We start from the raw sequence: 21505 nt of genomic DNA, 5'->3' as shown, positions 1-21505 counted from the left end.
GGAACTAAACTAGCATCTTGCTAGTAACCTAACCAAAGATGGCAAGGCAGGACAGAGAAGATACTTGAGATGTTTTAATTTAAATCAAAAAGGAACATTTCCCTCTCAGAACATTTCTAAGAGTTCATGCAGCCCTAATCTTACACTTAAGAAAATTATATGTAAAGTAGATCGAGTAGATCAAAATGTCACCTTTAAAACATGAAATAAAATTTCAAATACGTCCCTTGAGGTTTTTAATAGGCACATTCCAAATAGCCTCTGGAGCGGCCTGTGGGGTGTGTGAGCACAGTAACATAAAAGGTCAAGGAGAGTTAAGCGGAAAGAAATTCCTGTGTGTGATTATAGTATGCAGAATAAATAAGTACAGATTCAAAAGTCACTCCATAACCTAGAATAAACACGGGGTAGATTCTGTAGTGCTTTGGCAAATCTCCTGCTGACCTAGTAAAAATTACACAATTGGGCTGTTAACAGGGAAAGTGAGTAGAGGACAGTTGAAAGGCATGGAGAGAAGCAGCACAATAAAAAAATGCAAGTGGAATGCTAAGCAACCAGGAAATCATCACAAATTTTTTTTGAAAATTATAACCTCTCGTGAAGTTTTTCAAAGAACTGCTTAGTTCTAAAATGTTCACAAACTAGGGCACTTATCTCAGGGCGAGAGAAGAAAACTTGATTATAACTGACACCTAACAAAATCAGAGGACAACTTCACAAAGGGATTTGTATAGTAACTGAACTTATCCTCAAGGTGCAAACCCGAGTTCTGGAGAGATGACTTTCGATAATTAATTCCCTGTCAAGTCTAACAATGCCAAAAAATAACCAAGAGGTTCCTTCAAAATATGGCCTGACCCCTCTCTTCTTAAGAAGTCTGCCATGAAATTTCTCACCAATTCCAATATACGAATGTATTCACTTGCCACTCGGTACTTTAAAAACCTGCCCCATATGCTTACATTAATAAGCAAATTGCTATTTTGACTAGAAGATTTATCTAAGAGACAAATACTTTAAAAAGAAAAGCCAGGGCACTGTGCTGGTTATTGGAGATACAATGATAAAATAAGACAAAATCTTGCTCTCAAAGACTGACATAGCCACATCTAATAAACAAATTACATTTCAGGCTGATAAATGTAATAAAAGCAAGCACAGTGTTACACAGTGGCTCAGAAAAGGGAGAGAGCATGCAGGCGGGGGTACATGTAGGGTGGATGGGGGTTGAGGAGCATGGTCAAGGAGGATTTCTCAGGGAGATGTACAAAAAAGACTCTGGCAGGACAGGAGAGGAAGGATGCGCCATGTGGAGAGAATCTGAAAGGCAGTGTCACCTGGCACAAGCCATTCAGCAATGCTGGGTTTAAAACTCTACTCTGAGAAAAGAAAGGAGAAAGGAGGAGCCATAGGAGATCAGGTAGTTATACGTGATTTACTCGATTCTTACAGCAACCAGGAGGCAGATACTAGCATTGCTTTTGATGCTATCACCTAATAAAGACCTGATGAAGCAGAGGAAGGCCACCTGCTGGAGGTTACCCATACATCAGACTCAGACAGCAGGCTTGATGCCTAAGCTCTCAGTCCAACTGAGACCTGTTAAATCTGCGCACCCCCGGATGGGAGGGCCACCGGCGGGGTTAAGACTCCTGATCAAGCAAACAGTAGGGATGTTGGGAAGAATGGGTCTGATTCTCAAGGATTTTCCAGGAAAACTTAATCCTATGGGTGGAATCTTTTCGGCTTTTCTCCTTACTACAGTCACATTTAGAATTCAGGAGTGCAATGCAGACAAGAAACTCTGAGTATCTCTGTTTGAACTAAAGTTCTTAAGGATGATGGCAGAGACTGTGAAAAGACAAGCCACACATGTGCACACACACGGCCCAGAATGACACTGATACTTTCCATAGGGGCGGGGGCAAGTATCTGATACAGACCTCATTCAACAATGAAGTCTGAAGGGCTCTGTCTCTTGGTGGAAATGGAGCAATGAGAGAAGAAACCCAAAGCAGTACCCCATCTAAACTCACTGTCAAATGCCTTATTATATGCACATGGAGAATGAAAATAACAGAACCTCAATATCCCCTAAAATGCACCAAAACAGTAAAAACAAACAAAAAGGAATTTTCAATAAAGAAGTGTCACCACTAGAACAAACAGGAGTTTAAGAAATTGTAAGTAAATCTGAAAAGATGTTGGGGAGGATCATGAGCTGTCAATCAACTCTAATTGCTGTGCTTAAAGGAAATGTCCCATTCCCTGCAAAGCATCTATGGTGGCCCCACTGAGACACTTGCAGAGCACCGAGACAAGCTGGCCTTGCCTAGGGGGGCCCTCATCTAAACCCTCTGACCACTTGGAACAATAAGGCATTCTGTTCCTGGAGTTCCATTGAAGAACAAACACCATTCAGTTACCAGCAGAGCCCCAGTGTAGGGCACCGGTTCCCAAAGAATTACAGCCGGTGCCACTGCTTTCTGGGATAGAGGTGGCATTTGGATAGATGGATAGAGACTGACAAGGAGCTGTGAGGCAGTTTCTTTGGGGAAAAAAATTCTATATATTTTAGTTAGGCTACAAAATTGGAAAAAATTTCTATATATTTTAGTTAGGCTACAAAACAGGGAAAATTCCTAAGTTAACAGAGGTTTACTATTGGATAGAGCCACTTTAGGTCTCTGCATTTTGATGCTTAATCTGTACTATCCTGACTAAAGAAACACAAATGAATACAAAGAGTCACAACTTAACACAATTCATTAAAGGAAAAGAGCAGTTACATAATGGTCAATTTCAAATGTCAATACATTTAAAAGGGAATCAGTGTCAAAATTTCTGATGACTACTGCAAAACTCATGGAACATTCTTTTTTTTCCTATGGTTTCTTCTTTTCCGGGCAGTAGGGGGGAAAGGGTATGTGTTTGTTTGTTTGACAGAGAATAAGCCAGTGTCACGAGAAGCCCCATTCTTTAATAAACGAGGACTCCTGGAAGCTGTAGATGCAGTTTTCAAAAGTGATACTCCAGAGCCTTGGAACAGAAATGCAAAACCCACAGTACTCATTTCATCTCAGTGCTTACCTTGGAAGAACTTAGCGTACTGGATTTTCTAAAAGACGTAAGGAAAACTCATGTAGCGTTTCAGACCACCACACCATAGGATACCATTAAAGGAGACTATGCCTTGATGAATCATCAGTGTGTACTGAGAGAGGACGAGAGAAAATGAGAGAGAACAAGAAGAAAAGAAGGAGTGTGAGGCAGAGCAGATAAAGAACAGTGAAGGAAAAGGCGAGCAGGAAGGAGAGAGGCGGGAGGACAGGGTCCCACTGCTAAAAGACTCTAGAACAATTCCAGAATCTGCTGCATATGAAACAAGAACAGGTATCAAAGGGAGCTGCGCAGATGCATGCCTGTGAAAAAAGGCATTCTACAGCTTCAGTGGTACCAATAATTCAGCAAGCATCTTTTACTTATCTTCCATGTTAGTAAGCAATTAGATATATTTTCATTTTCCTGAGCCTCTGTCCATTTCAGATGTAACATTATCAATTTATTCACTTACTATTTCTATTTATAGTATTACGTGTATTTATAATAAACTTTTTTTATTTTTTAAAGCATTTTTTCTTTTGGAAGCTGGTAGCCATAGTGATTGGTACAAAAACCTCTTTTCATGTTACATCTAACACTTAATATTAAATAAAGCTAGTGTCCCAACACAGTAGGCTCATTAGTTGATTAGGTCTTTATCAGTAATGAGTGAAATGCAATTCAAATATGAAGATTAAAAAAGAGCTAAGCATGTTGACAAAAATATAAACAGAAACTTAATTTATGATTTGGCAGTTTCTCTTCCTGGTCACAATCCTTAGAACCTTTCAGTGATTAAAGAGAATAAAGCACTATGAATAAGCTGGGTGTAGTGACAATTTTAAAAGTGACATCGAAAGTAGTTTCCTTTAAAAACCTGACCATCTTATAAATTACAATCATACTGTAAAAGAAAAATAAATAAATAAAGGAAAAGCCGCTGCTCCTTTAATCTTTCTTGGAAATTAGTGGAAGCTTTACAATTTGAATTTAATTCACAAAATTTCAATAATATCCTTGAGATATCAAAACCCTAAGACCACTTCGGGCTTCAAAGACCAAAAAGTGGTCAAGTCGCTGTCCTTATCTGCTGAACTGATGAACGTCAGGATTCCTGTGAGTTTCCAACGGCTGCAGAGCAATGCCAAGTTCTGTAGACCGAGCACCAACAGACCACAGCTGCAGCCCCAGTCTAGAAAACTCTCCATCCTTCAATGTACGTAAGCTGGCTCTTTGTTTAAAAAAATATCTTGATGGCCTCTAAGTGTGAAAGGGCCTCGTTTGGAAAGAGAGAGTAGTACAATGTGGGAGCCAAATTGCTCTGCATAAAGAATGAAAAGGAATTTTGAGTTTTCTTGTGCAGCCTGTGAGGGGAGTCAGGGACCAAAAGAAAAGAGAAGAGGGGACAAGAGTCTGTGGAAGCTAACTAAGGAAAGGAGGTGGCAAGGCCCCTCAATGAACCCTCTTGCAGGCAGAGAACAGCCAACACATTCTCACACAGTGGTGTCTAATGCTCAGTTTTAAGTTGTCACCCAGCCTGAGCTAATGCAACCTTCTCTTCATTGTCAATGAAGTCTGCTCTATATAGCTGCTTTGTGTTAGGGCTGCTTCAAGGAAATCAGGAGAGAAGTTGGCATGCTTGGGGAGTAAGCACAGAAACTAATATAGCGGTTTAGAGGTAGAAACGGCCAGGAAGTGGGCTGTACCGTGCATGAATCCAGAGGACTCCTGCCTATCTGGAGTAGGGGCCTACTGGTATCCCACATGGAGCAGCCCTGGTACCATTTTAGTTTAACTAAAAGGAAAGGGTAACTTCCTAAGGCAGGGGTCCCCAACCCCTGAGCCGCAGACTGGTGCAGATTGGTACCGCTTAGTGGCCTGTTAGGAGGAACCTGGCTGCACAGCAGGTGAGTGGCTGGTACGTGAGCAAAGCTTCATATGTATTTGCAGCCACTCCCCAGTGCTAGCATCACCGCCTCAGATCATCAGGCATTAGATTTTCAAAGGAGCACTAGTCCCTGGTGCCAAAAAGGTTGGGGGCCATTGCCCTAAGGGACCATAGCTTGAGGATACCCAGAACATGGGCATTTTAGGAAGGAAAGGACCCTAAAATTTTTTTTTAGAGGGAATGTCAGATTTATCGTTTAAAGAAACATCTGGCCATAAAGAGAGTCCAAAATGCTGGCATGTTACTTCACTTCATGGCAATGGTGGAGATGCTCAGTGTCACTGCAGTGCTCACACAGATTTAATCACTGTAAACTCACCTGGAGGGAAAAGGCCCGCAGAGCGGGAATCGGGATCAATGCGGCCATAAAGAAGGCTGTGACGTTGCTGATGGATGTGAGGGCCACGCTGGCTCCTGTGCGCTTCAGGCACTCCCCGGTCCTGTCCTGAGGACAAGAAACCACAGTGCTGAGAGCTGCACAGGGAAGGGTTTCCTCAGAGCACAGACTATGAACAATTTAAATCTCAGCAAAATAAGACAACTGATAGTCTAAAGCACTGACATTAGGGAATATGAAAGGGATATATATCTCTGCCTTTCTCCCTAACACCGGCACTGAAAATGTTTTCAGTACTGTCTACACAGTCACATGTTGTTTGTAGTTATTACTATCCAAAACACAAACTGCAAGATAATGATTTAAGTAAATTTTTAATACGATTTAAAAGGAGATGGGCACCAAGTGATAAAAAAAACCCCTAGAGAAACAAAAGTATAGTTTGGAATGTATTTCCTGAGCTTCTTCTAACTTAGTTCACTCATTTACAGCCAGTAACCCGTCGTCTGACTTGGGATGAAACTACTTTGAGGCCAGATTGAGAAAAATGAAAAGACAAATATTTAAGAACAGAGGGGACTTAGGCTGTCCCCAAACCTTTTTTCTTTTGTTTTTTTCTATTACCTCAAAAGGGATCCTTTTATTCTGTCCTGTTTCACTAAATGCATGTGCCAGAAGGAAAACATCATCCACACCAACACCAAGAGCAAGAAATGGCAAAACCTAAAGTGAAAACAAAGGACAGTAGATTAGACATGTGAGGTCTAATTCTGATCATTCTAATGCTATTTAAAGCATTGCCACCAGTGTCCCCAGTGGCTACCCAAGGACAGCTTACATTAATTCATGGTGAAAAATCAAGTTTTTTATCTGATAGTTAAATCCCTAAAGTCTAGCAGTTTTAGCTCGCAGTAGATATTGTACATTTCTATTTCTAAGCCTCACATACAAATTTTTTTTTAAGCTAGTAAATGAGAAGAAATATAACTCACATAAAGCAGTGATTCTCAGAGCATGATCAGCATCATTGGGAATTGGTTAGAAATGCAAATTTTCCAACCCCATCCCAGGCCAAATGAATTAGAATCTCTGGGGGTGGGGCCCAGCAATCCGAGTTTTCACAAGCCCTCCAGGTGATTCTAACTAACACACACTAAAGTTCGAGAACCACTGCTTTAATAAATCATCTAAATTCCACTGATAAGTGAAGCAACAAGCACATTCAGATCTTCTGCCCACGGCCAACCGGGAGCAGTCCATTTAGAGGCACAACTCCCTTGAGAAATGTGGCATCCTAGTGGAAAAGGCTGGAAGACCCTTTAGGTGACACGGACACACAGGAGGCCATATAGGAGGCCAGAGCCCGGGGAGGGGTATTGGTCAACAAAGCAGATGGATGGCTCCTTTAGTACCTGAGTTGTTGCAGCGTTAAAGGAAATCCCGATCAATGAGCACAGGCCCAATCCTGCAGCCACTGACAGTGCAACCAACAGGACGCCAGCCAGCCCCACGGCACCCTGGGACTTGGAGCAGTCCCAGCGCAGCATGGTTAAACAGGCATAGGCAAGCTGCAAGCAGAACCATTGGGGTGGGGGTGGGGAGGAGATAAAGGGGAATGGGAGGAGGGGAGAGAAGGGGAAGGGGGAAGACACAAAACAAAAGCCAAACATTAGAATGTGTAAGGATTCTAATGTTTTCCCCCACCCATCACCCCATATCAAAACGTAGAACTTATGAAACCCAACGACAAAAATTTACATTACAGACATCACATGAAATGATACAAGTCAAAGACGGGCAAACTGCAAATGAGAAAAAATGCTTTACACGACCACTTTTCAAACTGTTATGAAGGGAGGAGCTCTCTCTTAGATGCACATGTGTGTTAAGAGCAGTTAAAAAGCAGGAGCCGTCATGGAAAGGTAAAAACCAAAAACCAAAATAAACCCAAACTCCTAGGAGAACTGAACTGATTTTTACCATCAGTAAGTAGCCACTGGCCACTCGGATGACACTGACATCTGAGAAGGATTTGAGGATGTCGTCCAGGGTCGTCGTGGTAAAGGAAAGCACCTTCTGAGTGGAATTCTGGGCGACGCTTTGATGAACCACCTGTGGTCACAACATAAAAATGAGTCCCAAATGGAATTAAAGCTTCAATGAGCTTCAACAGCACATGTCTCCTCCACTTACCCACCATTTCTTTTTCTGATTCATTATAAAGAGTTCTACATGATTCAAGTTCGAACTTGGATGCACATTAAATGACCCTGGGCCTGGGACAGTGAAGGTGACCACTAATCAAGTAAGAATGTGGTGCTGAGGTGAGCTGGTGTCACTGAAGTTCACTGCCAGTGCTTTATTTACTTTATGTAGAAGACTGCTATTCCCCTCACCATCACTCTACAACTGATTTTCAGTCCCATCAGTTGCCCGTAATCCAAAACAACTCATTCTTACGGGCACTCCTCCCCCCTTCATTTGCTGGCCACTTTTAAAAGGTCGTATGCAGCTCCGTAGAGGTCACTGCTTGGGAAACAAAGGCCAGCTCCTGTCACATGACCTAACCAAGGGGACTGCAGCTGTGAACAGATTCTATGCCTTGCTAATGTTTTCCAGACACCTTTTCTTGCTGAGCGTTTTTTAAAACACTGTTATGCCTTAGTTCTGGAGTTCAGAACTGGTTACTCAAATTGTTCCTGGGCACCCCAATCAGAATTAGCTTCACCCAGATATTAAGATTTTCAATATCAAAGAAAGGGAAAAAAGTTTTCATCCCACTAAGTTCCCAGAATTACAAACTGTTTTGAAAATAAATTTTAATTTAAACAAGTTTTAAAGTGTCATGCAAATGAAATATTTATTTACTAATCCTGTACCCAGATTCAAACGTGGGCATCAGAACGCTGGCGATTTACCTCCACGTATGTCCTCTGCCAAGCCTCTAGGATGGCTGCTGCCTTATCCTCGTTCCAGTTGATATGCGAAACATACTCGTACCCCTTGAAGTGTTCGTACATCTGCTTGGGAGTCATTAACTGAAACATGGTCTGTAAGGCATGGGCACTGCAGCGGGAGAGAAGGCATAGATTAGCACCCCCAGGAAGCAGCTCTCACTGTGTAAAATCCCCAAGAGCACCCCCAACTCACCTGCAGTCATTCTATCCTTCCACATGAGCACATGTTTCCATTAAAATGGGACCTGAATGGTTATTTTATGTAACAGATTGATGTACCATATTAAAGGTGTAACCTTACAAACCTTTTACAGATAGACCCCAAAATTAAATTAATAAGCAATTTCCTTTCTCAGTTTCTATTCAGTGAAACAGGAAGAGTAGAGGAGTAGATAGCTTGACCAGATATGCTGGCTCACCCCTGCACACTCACTTGTGCAGAAATCCCAGACGAGGACTCTCCCATGGGAGAAACCTCAGACAGTGTGCCTGACACTTGCCGGAGCAGAGTCCACAAGTGCACAGAGGATAATCTTTGGTTAGCTGTCATTTGTTGGTCTTTTCTTTTACAGGCTAAGATGAAGTTTAGCTCATATCATTTAACTCTATATGCTATGACCAGCGTCTCTTGCCTGTTTTACACTTGCCCTGACTTTCTACATAACGGGCAGATCTAAAAAACCCTATGGTCATTAACTATAGTCTGGATGACAATGACAAATCTGCTCTCAAAAAATTACCCACAAGGTGCCTTTTGAGCTGGTCTGGTTTGCTAACATTTCCTAATATTCTATTACAGCGGACGGCTAGCGAGGATAACATTTAAGTATTAATACAAATACACCTGCATATGTCAGAAGGGAAGTGGGTTCTCAGAACAGGATAAAAATGAGATGGCTTAGATTTTCCTCTATGTGTTAGATTACCTGACAAGCTTCCCAGTGCTGTTCTTGACCGTGCCACCCACAATCAGCTCCTCCTGCCAGTGCATATACTTCCTGGATAACCCATGACATCCGCCATTCAAAACAAGGGCCATATCAAGAGGCTAAAATAGAAAGACAGCCACATAATTACGAGAATTAGCAGGCAGGTCACATGCCTTGTTAAAATCCAGTGCATTCAGGGCTTGTTTGTTTCAGAGAGAGCATTAAAAACAAGGCTAATGAGAGGCGTATGGCAAATCTTACAGCAAAATTTCACTCTATAAACAAACTTAGTTCCATAAAAAAGTCACTGAGAATGAAATCTTACAAATGAAAATAATAAAACAAAAAATGAGGGGAAACATCACATTTTTCTCTCTGCCCATCTGGAGAAGAATGTACTCACTTTGGTTGCATTTTTATTGGGGGCTGTGGCGGGGCAGTCTGGATCAGCCGGATTGAGGCAGGGCCGGTCCATGTAACCATGACCAACTTCTGCCTTATTCAGCATTTCCTCCCAGCTGTCCACTTGATAGTTTATTTTCTTTAACTCTTCTAGGAATTCCAAAGGGTCAAAGTTTGTCCACTGCAAAGGAGGCTTACCTCTGTGAAAGAAATTAGGAGGCAAGACAATGAAAAGAGGCTTCTAAACCCTTAGTGAAATAACAAGACTACATGTATTGCATATACTGCATCCGATTACACGAGGCTTTTTAGTAATGCTGCCATTCTAGGACCCTGGCATAAAAAATGCTCCTTTCAAGTCAGGAAAATAACTCATGAATGAAGATGGCAAGCAGAGAACTGATAAATGAACGAAGGCACAAAGAATCTTTACTTGCTGATATATCGTTTTTAATACCTAAAAACAAAATTAGTTAGTGGCTGGTAAGCAGAAGACCGAGATTCAAAATTAAGACCAAAAAAGGGGGGTGGGGGTACACAATGTCAAATTAGCACTTGCCAGCCTAATAAATGCTTTGTCTATGTCGTCAATCAAAATATTTGATCTCCATTACCTGCAATAATCCCATACTTATGAGCTCTCCCTGACAGCCTGGCAGTCAACCCCGTAAGCCCCCTGCTGCCTCTGCCATCACCGCCATCAAGGCCACTTCCCCCCACACTCACTTTTGAATTTGTGCTGTTGACAGACCAGAAAGGCTTTTGGCTGCCTGTTATGTGGTTCAAACCACACTGTAGCTGCTTAACCAGGCTGAAGTCATTATTCAGAATCTCCCAACCAGAAAACACAAAACCCCTTATTTCCCATCTAAAACTGTACACTGAAGGTCAGGGTATGGCCACTGCAAATTGCTTTTGCAGATATGTGCAAGCTAGGACAGAAACAATAACCCAAGCACTAACTCTTGCATAATTAACTGAAAATGTCGACACTGATTAACAATTATTCTTTAAATGGTTCGGTGTATATAATATCCAACTGCTAAACTGTGAAGCATCCTCTACCAGGGGCCTTCAGATAGCAGATTTCCCCCTTAAATGTCATTAATGTGATCCAAAGGAAAGTTAGCATTTTACTTCGCAGGAAGATCTTGAATTTTAACTCAAAATGTTTAGTTCTGACATGTACTCACTAATAAGTTCTCTCCTTAAAAGATAAGTTAAACCTACTTGAGTGCCTAATCTGCAAAACTGCAAACATTTTTAAGAGCTAAAAAAATCACACATTCACCAAAATCATTTGCATTTTATTTGCATATAAATAGGCTGGTAAAGTGAATGAAATTTAATGATGCCTACAGAACTTTTTTTGAAGAGAAAAAATATTCTGCTGAAGTCCCATCTCTTCCAACTATTCATTCAAAGAATACACATGTAATTTCAACGTTTTTATTTCTTGTTTAAAACTGAAATAAACAATGATAAAGTAACATGAGAAACATTCTAGAGCCTAGAAATCACAGACAACAGAAAATAAGATGATACACTTACAGTAGGTATGCTGTCCCCGATTGTAACTTGGCCCCTTCCCAAAAGCAGTCCAAAGGTGTAATGATTAAACAAGGGTAAAGATATTCTATTATCTGTCAAAGTTAACAAGAAGAGGCTATGCATTAGGCTAACACACACCACTAGGATGGTTTCAGAATTCCTGAGAATTTTTTTTGCGAACAAAAGGAAAACATACCTGATCCATGTAACCTGTTTCTGTGATAAGTTCTCCAGATTTGTAACACAAATGTTCTAATTTCCACTGCCTATTAAATAGCAGAGACAAAAATTTCTCATTGTAATAAAGTGTGGAAATCAGCACAAAATCAGAACTATAGAACATACAAAGAATGGCAATTTTGATCACTTTTAAGTATCTGTCAAAACGAGCAGAGCTTTTGCCAAGTAGAGACCCAACAAGCTTGCTTTAATGAATAGATAATACTCAATTGTAATTAACATGTGGGGCGTTTATGTAAATGATGCTATCAAAGTACTAGAGAAGTCTTGTTCTCTTAAGTGTTCTCCCAATAATCTTGTTTACACCATTAATCTGCTTTTCACATACATTAAACAACTTCAGGGCAGATAACTCAGAGCTGAATTGTCACAAATTCAAAATAAGTGGGGACTAAATCAGTAAGGATTATAACGTATTAACATATATTCAGGTGCGGAAATATTACCGACTTTTTTTTTTACTGGCAGATAATGGCCTTATTAACAGAAAGTGTTCAAAATGAACTTTCCTGCTCTTAACTCTGGAAGCTACAAAGCATTGCCAGGTAGATCAATTTTCCACTTTATAGCCTTCTTGTCCTATCAAAATGATATTAAATATAACGATCAATAATTACCTCTTTTATCTATCATCTACATATTATTATAGCGTTCTGTTACCCCTAGAAGAGCGCTATATAAAACCCATGCCTTTAGGGAGATAAGTCTAATTCAAAAAAAGGAAATTTGGAGACAGTGGGGATGGGAAATCCAAAAGAAGAAGAAGGAAAAAAAAAACCTTCCAAACTGCTCTTCTGGTCACCCTAAAAAGCACTTTGGACTTTGTCCTCTTTCCTGTGCACCTGCCCACCCATCCCTTAGCATTGTGCTAAAACGGCATCTTTCTGCTAAGCTTTCTTTGGCCAGTACAATTAAATGACTCCTTTCTCTTGAAAATTTTGGAGCACTAAGTTGGTCAGATCTCCTGCATGACACCTGGAGCACCTGCAGTGGGGACTGCCTGTGTTTGGCTTTGTACCTGCTTATCTGTATTGAGATCTTTCTTCTTCTCCCTAACCAGACTGTTGGCTCCTAAGAGTAGGACCCAAGATATCCATCCATCATCCATCTACCCACCCACCCCTCTATATCTTTATATTTTAATTCTACATAGCGTCAACAGAGGCTATCTAGCATGAGTAGGTTTCTAACTTAATATCACTTGATCAATTAATTCTTAATTCCCCCTTCTTGAGAAGAGCATGGCTGTGCATAAGGAAAAAACAAAAAACAAAAAAACAAAATGCCCAACACTGCCTAATTGTATCAATCTAATTCTCCATTTTCTCACTTGAAATATTAGATGGGTTGAACTAGATGTTCTTTAAAGTTCATTTCAATGCATAAAAGTTCTCTGGTTCCATCTCAGCTTAAGAGTGTAATTTCATAGTACAGATGTGCACATTTTCTCCTTAGGTGTGTAAGTGACAAGCCCCCTCACAGTAGGTTCCCATTATATTAAGAATGCATCCAACATGCTCACAGTGGCCCTGTGACACCCATTTCCCACTTGCAAACTTCGCAAAACTGCACTGGGTGGTTGCTTCCCCTACAGCGCTCCTGACAGACTGGGAAGGCTGTGTTGGTAAGAGCCAGGATGTGCTGTGCTCTCCAGCCAAATCTGCCTGACAAAAGTGCTAAAATACCTCCTTACATTTCTGAGAGCCCTTTCATTTACACATATATCTGCCTTTGTTCTGGGAAACTCCTGAAGGTCATGGAGCAAACATGATTATGGCTTAGTTTACGGATGAAGAAACAAGAGTATGCCAAAGATATGTGACTTGGTCCCAGGTCATGCTGGGCCCTAGGATCCTGTCCTCCAGCCAGATCCAGTTAAGACCACAAGAAGTGGTGGTTACAGCAGAGACATGCACAGATTTTCATTTTATTTTCTCCCTCATTCTCCCTGGCCACTGACTATGTGTCTACATTGCTACTTTACTCTGTCTGTGGAAAATAAATCGTAATGGCCAACCACTCAGTTAAGAGGTGGTGAAAGCCTATTGGGGTGGGCTGGACTTATATAAATGTCAACTCAGTGGTCCCCTGGAAATGGGAGTTAGTGATAGTCATTTTGACAGTTCAGGGAGGAGGTCCAGTTGAAATCATCAATTCAGGTAGTCAGGCAATCAACGAACTCCAAGTGTCTGCCCTGATCTAAATGCTGTATAAAAATGAACAAGATGTCGTCCCTGCCCTAAATAACTCACAGTTCAGATAGATAAGAAAAAGCGCGGTTAGTTTTGTTACACAACTCTTCCTATGCTGTTACTATACCTGCAGGGTTATTACATTAGCCATGAAGCTAACTGGTAATATTTTGTAAAGTTGTATATGTGTCTACCTTATTCCATCTGTCAGTAGCAATTCACCATAGTGGCTCAAGCCCCTATTTGCTTTGTGACACATACCAACAACTATCAATATCTTCAGTGAATACAAAGTAAGAAGTAACTTCTTTTTCTTTTCTAGTCTTTTCTTATTCCTTGTAAGTTGACCACAGGCAATTCAAAATCTAACTGTCCTAAAAACGTATATAGCCACCCAAATGGCTCCTTGAAGGATCATACTCATTTGGGTATAGTGGCAGGACACTAACCAAAAATACATTATAAAGTACTGTATTTGGTTGGTTACCAAACTCTGGAAACAAACCAAGATTTTAGAAAAATCATTTCATTAAAAAATGATATAAATGAACACCCCAGGCATATTTCCAGGGCAACCTTATTTACTAAAACAAAGGGGCCTATGCCAGCAGCCCCTTCCTACCACCTTACCTGTTATACATATAAACATGGACCCGGCTGGCCTGGAGTGCCGAGTCCAGATGTTGGCGGAGCGCTTCTGTGGTCAGGACATTAGCACCTTCTTCTTTCGGGGTCTGAATCATGAGTTGAGGATTAAACATAGCCTCTTCTCCAATCTTCTGGCGAGTATAATTTAATTCGCGACTCACTCGTCCACCAACTGACAAACGTAAAGGTTTCAATTAGAACAGCAAACCCCCCACAAATTCATGTTCCATCTGTTATCTCACTAAGAAGCACAGGATACATGATAAATACACTCTGGCCATGAAAATACATGACTGATGTTTGAGGAATAACATTTGTGTTATTGTTATCGACAATGTTAACTTTACCAATAATAAACACAAAAAAATACTCACTAAATCCATTAACAACTGTCCTGCCTATTACATGCACCAATCTAATGCATACGTGCTTTGTGCACCTTCTAACTAATGCACTGTATGTACAAAGGGAGGAGGTGGCAGGAAAACTTGAGACACCTTTTCCTTGCAGACCAGACCAAATACCTCTGCTGCAATTTCTTTCACTTGTATAAACAACGCTCCCCTGCAGCACATTTCAGGATAAATGGCTTCAATTTATACTCTTCTAAAGAATCTAAGCAAAGGTAACAAGGAAATGTTTCTCCTTGTGGAAAAAGAAACAAGTAAAGGTGACAAATGTGTATTGGGCACAAAACTTGCCAGGAGAAGATGAAGAGGATTCACAGATGCACGCAGGGAAATCCTACTGGAGAGGAACCAAATGTGTCAGGAGTGGCTGTCATGGGCCGGCCCTGGAACCTGGTTCCAGTAGACTTACCTGGTCAGCACTCAGAAAACACAGATGCCAGGTTCTAAGCCACCTAGAAGCCAGCAGGCCTGTGTTCCAGGAGCTGCCCAGATGATTCTGAACCTGCTAATGAGGCCAGTACTGGCCTCAGCACCAACTTGGCCCTCCAATAGGCTGGCCAAAGTTGGGCATGCTAGGAGCCAGTGCAAGGAGGCACTTGAGGTATATGTGACGTTGTTGCTGCAAACTGCTTTTTTGTCTTCTTCCTCAGGTCCTAGGTTGTATTTCAATTATGGTTTTAGAACAGTCCAAGCTCAGAATGCTGAACCTGGCTGGGAGGTATGGTGGGAAGGAAGGGGAGGGGAGGGGAGTAGAGTGGTGAGGTCAAGCCCTGAAGGGTGTTTTGATCTCATTCAGTCAAGAATAAGGGGCTGGAAGGGAAGGGGCTGGGAGGAGCAACAGAGAATCCTAGAGCCCCCTCCCCACACACAACTCCAAGGCCTATAAGTGAGTCTGAATAGTTCCTGAAGGCATTGATAGTGAATGTTTTCTGAGAAGCAGACTTTACGCTATCATTTAGAAAGAGCCTTCAGTGATCATTGCAGCTTTTCCATGAGGAGGAATCCTTTTCCATCAAGTTTAGTATGCAAGGACGTAAACATTTGGTTTGGGCAAGTAAATAAGTACTGGGAACGGCGGGTTGTTTAGTTCTCTTGGCATATTTTATAAACAAGGGGGCAGGCTAGAAAGCAAATAATGCCCTCATTAGGAAAACTAGTCCAGATTCACAGACTGGCAAGATCATCTGTGCAGATTCACGCAGATGGCCGAGGCCACCTCGGAACTTTATGAGATGAGGTTGAACAGACTGTGTGGGTGTCAGAGAGAAGCAGAGAGGGAAAGGGGAGGGGGAGTAAAGGAGTTGGGGAAGAGTGGGAAAATTATCAGTTGGTTACATAAAGTATTAAGAGCCCTCCAACAGAAAACTTTGACAAATGCCTTGGGGAATTAGGGAGGACTTTGTAATCAATTTGAGGTATGAGAAAGACCACAGGAAAACATAGGAAACAACTGGCAAAGGAGAATGAATTTACAAAATGCTCCTCTAAAACTGCCTGCAGGTAGGGTCTGACTCCTTTTGGCAGAAATCACAATACATTACTTCAACCAATTAACAAGTGAGCTGAATCACACTCAATCTACCTTCTCTAGAGATGGAAAAGCTGTTCGAGGCTAAAAAGCCAATTATTAGCCCAGAGGTCACTTCTGAAAAGCTACAGAGCTGCATACCAATAAAGCTCCAAATAGCCTTTTTCAAAACAAAAGCTCAAATTAAAAAAAAAAAAAAAAAAAAAAAAAAGGCTAGAATTCTTCCTCTTTTTTTTTTTTTTCCTGGCTATATGACATAAATGCCCCACACCTATAAATCATTTATATTTCCACTTGCCTCCTCAAGCATTGGCTAGCACAAGATTTCTCATTCTGCTTAGAAAAGTTGCACTTCCCTTTTACCTTTATTGAAGCTTAAAACTTCAGGTGAATTACAACAAGGTAAAAACAACAGAATAGGACCACAGACTCCCCCTGACTCCCCAGCTGCTGCCACCTTAGCAGAGCAGCTGCCTGTAACTATAACCACTATGATAATGAGCCAGAGGAGGAGAGTACACAAGAAAAATGAGATGCAAGCTTCCTGCAGCTGAGAACTTTGACTACACTCTTTGACACCAACCTCATAACAGATCAATTATTTTATCACAGGGGTTTTCAGAAATTATGCTACTTCCTATGAGATATAAAATGTACTCAGAGGCTCCATAATGTCACCTTTTTAGATGTATATTTAAGTAAACCCACATATTTTAATGAAAGTGTGGATTTTCAGGTCTCTGGAATTGAAAACACTTATGCTTTTCCATCTCTTTGTTCTAGTGATAAATATGAACATTTTGCTAATGTGACCAGATTCAACCAAGACAAGACTATCATAGGTGGCCCAAGCAATTAGAGTTGAAAGACCCTGAATTCTAAATTTCCCTCAACCACATATGCTGTATCCTATTTTTGAGTATTGTTAAATTCCATTTTTTACATATTATGTGGCCATACTTTAACATTTCATCTTATATTTAACCAAACATGAATGTATTTGCAAAACTATTCAGTCATTTTAAAGAAGTTTAGTTGACATTCACTTTAATTGACAAATAAATGGTAGTAACACAATTCATTCATCTGGTGAGCATTTGGGGTTGTGTGCTATGTGCTAACCTGCCGGGGTGCATTGGTGGATGAGACCAGTTTGTTCTCTACTCCAACAGTCTCACTGGCTAGTGAAGCAAACAGGCAACAGACAAGCAAGCCAACAGAATAATTTCATGGCATGACAAGTGCTATGGAGGAAATGATGATGGTGATGTCATATGAGTTATTGGGTGGTGGGGTTGGGGAAGGCCACTTCAAATGGAGTGGCCAGGGAAGACCTAAAAGGAAGTAACTTGGAAGAGCTGGAGGAAGTGTTCCGGGCAGAGGAACTGGCAACTGCAAAGCCCTTAGGTTTGGCTTCTGCAGGGAGAAAAAGGAGGCGAGTGTGGCTGGTGCTTGATGACACCATAATGGTGACACCATTCACTTGGTTGCACTGCTAGACTTAGCTCCTTCTCAGGTGTACCTGTCATAAACTGCACAGCATTCACGTGGTCATATATCAGTATTTACCCAAGGCACTCTGGAACAAGCTACCAGAAAAAGAAACCCCTCTGGACAGAGCAATTTTATGAACTTGCCTGACTTGCTACCCTAAATCATAGCTGAGTAACAACCAGAGCTGTTCCTTATCTTGCTGGCTTCCTTACTGTACACCAGTGTGAAACCTGGCTCTCAGGAAGCCCCTCAGAATCCATTTCAAGTGACTGAAATTGCCTCAGGAAGCCCCTCAGAATCCATTTCAAGTGATTGAAATTGCAGGTGTGATCTGGAGGAAATGGTTTTCTTTCTTCTATTTCCCATTTTCAAGGTTGAAGTTCCTCTTCATTATTTTTAAAATAAATGAATGTTCATGAAATACTGCATAGTCATTTTTGACTACTGATCAGAATAAACCATAAGATCCAGTATTTGTGATGTAGATGTAAGCATACTAACAGCCATGTCAACAGCCCTTATTGCTGTATGGTGATTTATAGATAATATTCATTTGCTTCCTTTTTGGGAGGTTATCTCTATTTCTTAATATTTCTGTGATGAACATGTATAACTATAAAGACTTCCTTTCATGTGCCAAAAATAAGTGAGATCCGAATTAAAGACAAGATCCATGTAAAAATAACATGCATATCTATCATATTCTAAAGTCCTCATATACTTTTCTCTCCTAACAACAACTTTAACAATAAAATAACAACCAAATTCTTTGAACGAGACTCTGAAAAAATGTTGGGATCCTGGGACAAAAAAACCCACCTTTATACTTGTGTGGTGCTTTCCACTTACAAAGCCCTTTCACACTCATTATTTACTTATCTGTAAATATTTTGCTCAGTGCCAATCCCCCATCAAGTTCCAACAAGCTGGACTGGACAGGTGATGAGAACAGGGATCAGAAAGTTCTGAATCCCAGCCCTGCCACCTGGGGCACTGAGATTTGGGACAAGTCCCTGATACAGTTGAGCTGCAGTAACCTTCTCTGTGAAATGGGATTAAAATGTTACTACTAACCTTGTAGGACCAATAAGAATGTGAAATTTCCCAAACCCTTAGCCAGTAGCTGAGCAGGCATCTACTCATTCATTCATCGCAGAGCATGTAACAGCACCCTTACCTTACAGAGGAGAAAATGCAGCTGCAGATTTTGGGTGACTTGTCCAAGGCTACCCAAGCTAATGGGAGGCAAAACTGACCCTTTAACCCTGAGTCTAAATGCCCTGCAAGCCTTGTAGCTTCTGAGCACCAGCTGAGGATATGAGTCTTAGAGCACCAAAGCTCACAGACCAGATATACTAGGCTCACACCTAGAGCTTTTAGAATGCATGGAAGTATTACGCAGGACAAATAATTGCTATTTTTATTTAAAGGATAACAACATTGCATCCAGATTTTTCACAGCTACTGAGGAGATATCAGTTTTGTCAGTATAGCCTCATGGGTGGACAGGGCCCTTTTCTTTTCTGGTCCCCAAAGGGGCAGAGAAATGAGGGGTCACAGAGAACAAGGAGGCCTAAATCTCTTTACCTGCAAATTCTGCCATCTTGTTCTCCAGAAATCTGAGGCTTAAACCAATTCTTTGAAAGAGGTGGGGTAAAGAGCATCACTTCTGCAAAGACGTTCAAAATTAAGCTCCGCTGATCCTTTTCCTCCCCAATCAAACCAAGTATGGTTTTCCAAGGTGAAGAAGGGCCAGTACAGGTGAGAAACCATTCCATACATGCGCCTACAGGCTGGGCCAAATCATTTCCAATCCGTAGTAGACAAGAGATGCCCCCTTCATGATGTTCTGCTGTATCATTCCTGAGCACAGCCTTTTGCACAGAGCTTAATACAAGCTCTGGCATTCGTGCAAAAAGCTTTTCACAAAAGCTTATTGTGATCCACAAAAAGATAATTGGAAGGACCAACCAAAGTGTTTTTCCCAATAAATTCCAAGTCCTTTCGGGAGGCACAATCTGCTGCCCACGCACCTCCACTGCCCACTCACCCCAGCACATCAAGCTCACAGCGCACACTCAGTATGTCAGATGGATAAATGAATGAAGAGCTTCAATACAGAGCCTTGGGAACAGGCAGTCATCTGTATAAGATATTAATTCTCCCCAAAGCCTCGAAAAGTCAATCAGTCAAAACAAATGACCCTTTCAGCCTGAAAAGTACCCACTCAGAGTCCAATTAGGAAAATGGGGTCTGTGTATATGCAGGCGTAGCATTTGCATTTGATTAATCCCATGAATTATCTAACAGACCCTAGAGAGATTCCCCCCCTCCCCTTTAGTTATTTCAGGTCCTTCTTTCAGTGTTGCGATTAGTTATTGTGAGGGTGAAAAACGTACAAATCTCTAAAAGAGTGTAACTGCTAAATTGTTACCACCAGCTCATTTCATAAACTAAAAAAAAAAAAAAAGAAGATTCAGTAATTTGGGCAACTGGCTGAAAACTCCTGGGCTGTGAGTTTTAGTCACTTTTCCACCCATCTCTTTTATTCATGACTAGCCAACTGCTGCTTAAGCTTCTGGGCTGTTTTTCTCCTTGTGAGATTGTGCCCTTGGGTGTTGCCATGGGAAAATGCTAGAATCAGATAGCCCAAAGGAAATTTCCCTTCATGAGGGAACCCAGGGAGAAGAAAACCACAAAAGCAAGACAAGAGCAAGAAACATCCCTACCCCTCCCCAGAGAAGGAGGGGGTGGGAGTGGAGGGCGGAGTGCAGGAAAAGTAGCTATAGGATTGCTTGGAGTATATGCCTGCTGCAAGCCCCTCACACCAGCTGTTGGTGGTGCCATCTGCTCCAGCCCAGTGCAGGCTGCTTCCTCTGAGTGGCCTTCCCTGAAGCTGCCTGCTCACCCTGTCGGACATGATCAGGTCACTCCAGCACTCTGCCCTCACTGGACCTGCTGCCTGCCACAGTCTCACCCCTCCACCTAAGTATTTCTTACAGGGCCATCAGCTCCCAAGATGATACTGCATCTGTCAGGAGGCCCATTCTTCCTTGGTCACTTGCTGTGCAAGTGAGGGCTGCAGTCAACCCCACCTACGACAGGCCCAGTGAAGTCACAGCCTTCAGGACATAGCAGAGTAGAGCTCGGCTTTACCCCTAACTGCCTACCTGCCAGCCGTGAACTGTCCCAAGTCCTACCAGGATTTCACCTGAACACTCAAGTGCTACAAACAAGCTGATGCAAACTTAAGCCTGTCCTGCTTCCTGTCCCCAAGCTGAGCAAGCCCAGGAGGGTCCGACACACAGTAGCACTCTCTCTCAGAGGCAATGCTGGATCAGGAAACAGAAAGCAGGGACCAAGGACGGCATGTTGTTATCGAGTTCTAAGTGTTTAGGTAAGGCCTCCTAAAATCTTCATTAAAAAAATAAAAACAGAAAACAAGCCAATAACAACAAAACCCAAACGCTTGCATGGCAGGGGCTCTCTATCACAGCATTCAGGCTGTTGCATAACAACCCTGTTCCCTTCTCCCAGCTTCTGTGGGGCTGACATCACCTCTCCTCGCCATTGTCCTGCCTGGGCTCTTTTCACTGGCCTCCTATTTGAGCATGCACGGAGGGGCAGGGGGGGAGGGGGGGAAGGCAATGTGAGTCCCACCTTCAGAACACAGGCTCCCACCCCTGTGGAACAAGATGGCCCAATTTCTCTCCCATATCTGATCCTTCCCTCTTTGCATCTGTGTGAGGAGATGCCCATCACTGGGG

The 21505-nt window shown here is 41.9% G+C and overlaps 1 protein-coding gene across 6 annotated transcripts in view; it reads right to left on the bottom strand.

Moving 5' to 3' along the window:
• Window positions 1–21505, bottom strand: part of PTCH1 (patched 1) — a 69490-nt gene that overhangs the window by 26070 nt on the left and 21915 nt on the right. For all 6 annotated transcript variants that reach the window (XM_023524468.1, XM_011382197.2, XM_023524469.1 and 3 more), the window contains 10 exons: window positions 14289–14478; window positions 11423–11492; window positions 11227–11318; window positions 9677–9875; window positions 9271–9392; window positions 8306–8453; window positions 7368–7499; window positions 6800–6955; window positions 6012–6110; window positions 5370–5495 (listed from right to left, as the gene is read on the bottom strand). In XM_023524468.1, coding sequence (XP_023380236.1) covers window positions 5370–5495; window positions 6012–6110; window positions 6800–6955; window positions 7368–7499; window positions 8306–8453; window positions 9271–9392; window positions 9677–9875; window positions 11227–11318; window positions 11423–11492; window positions 14289–14478 — 1334 coding nt within the window. The remainder of the gene's footprint in view (window positions 1–5369; window positions 5496–6011; window positions 6111–6799; window positions 6956–7367; window positions 7500–8305; window positions 8454–9270; window positions 9393–9676; window positions 9876–11226; window positions 11319–11422; window positions 11493–14288; window positions 14479–21505) is intronic.

Source organism: Pteropus vampyrus, unplaced genomic scaffold (assembly GCF_000151845.1).
Source record: "Pteropus vampyrus isolate Shadow unplaced genomic scaffold, Pvam_2.0 Scaffold465, whole genome shotgun sequence".
Classification (NCBI taxonomy): domain Eukaryota; kingdom Metazoa; phylum Chordata; class Mammalia; order Chiroptera; family Pteropodidae; genus Pteropus; species Pteropus vampyrus.
This window is presented reverse-complemented; position numbering and strand designations above follow the sequence as displayed.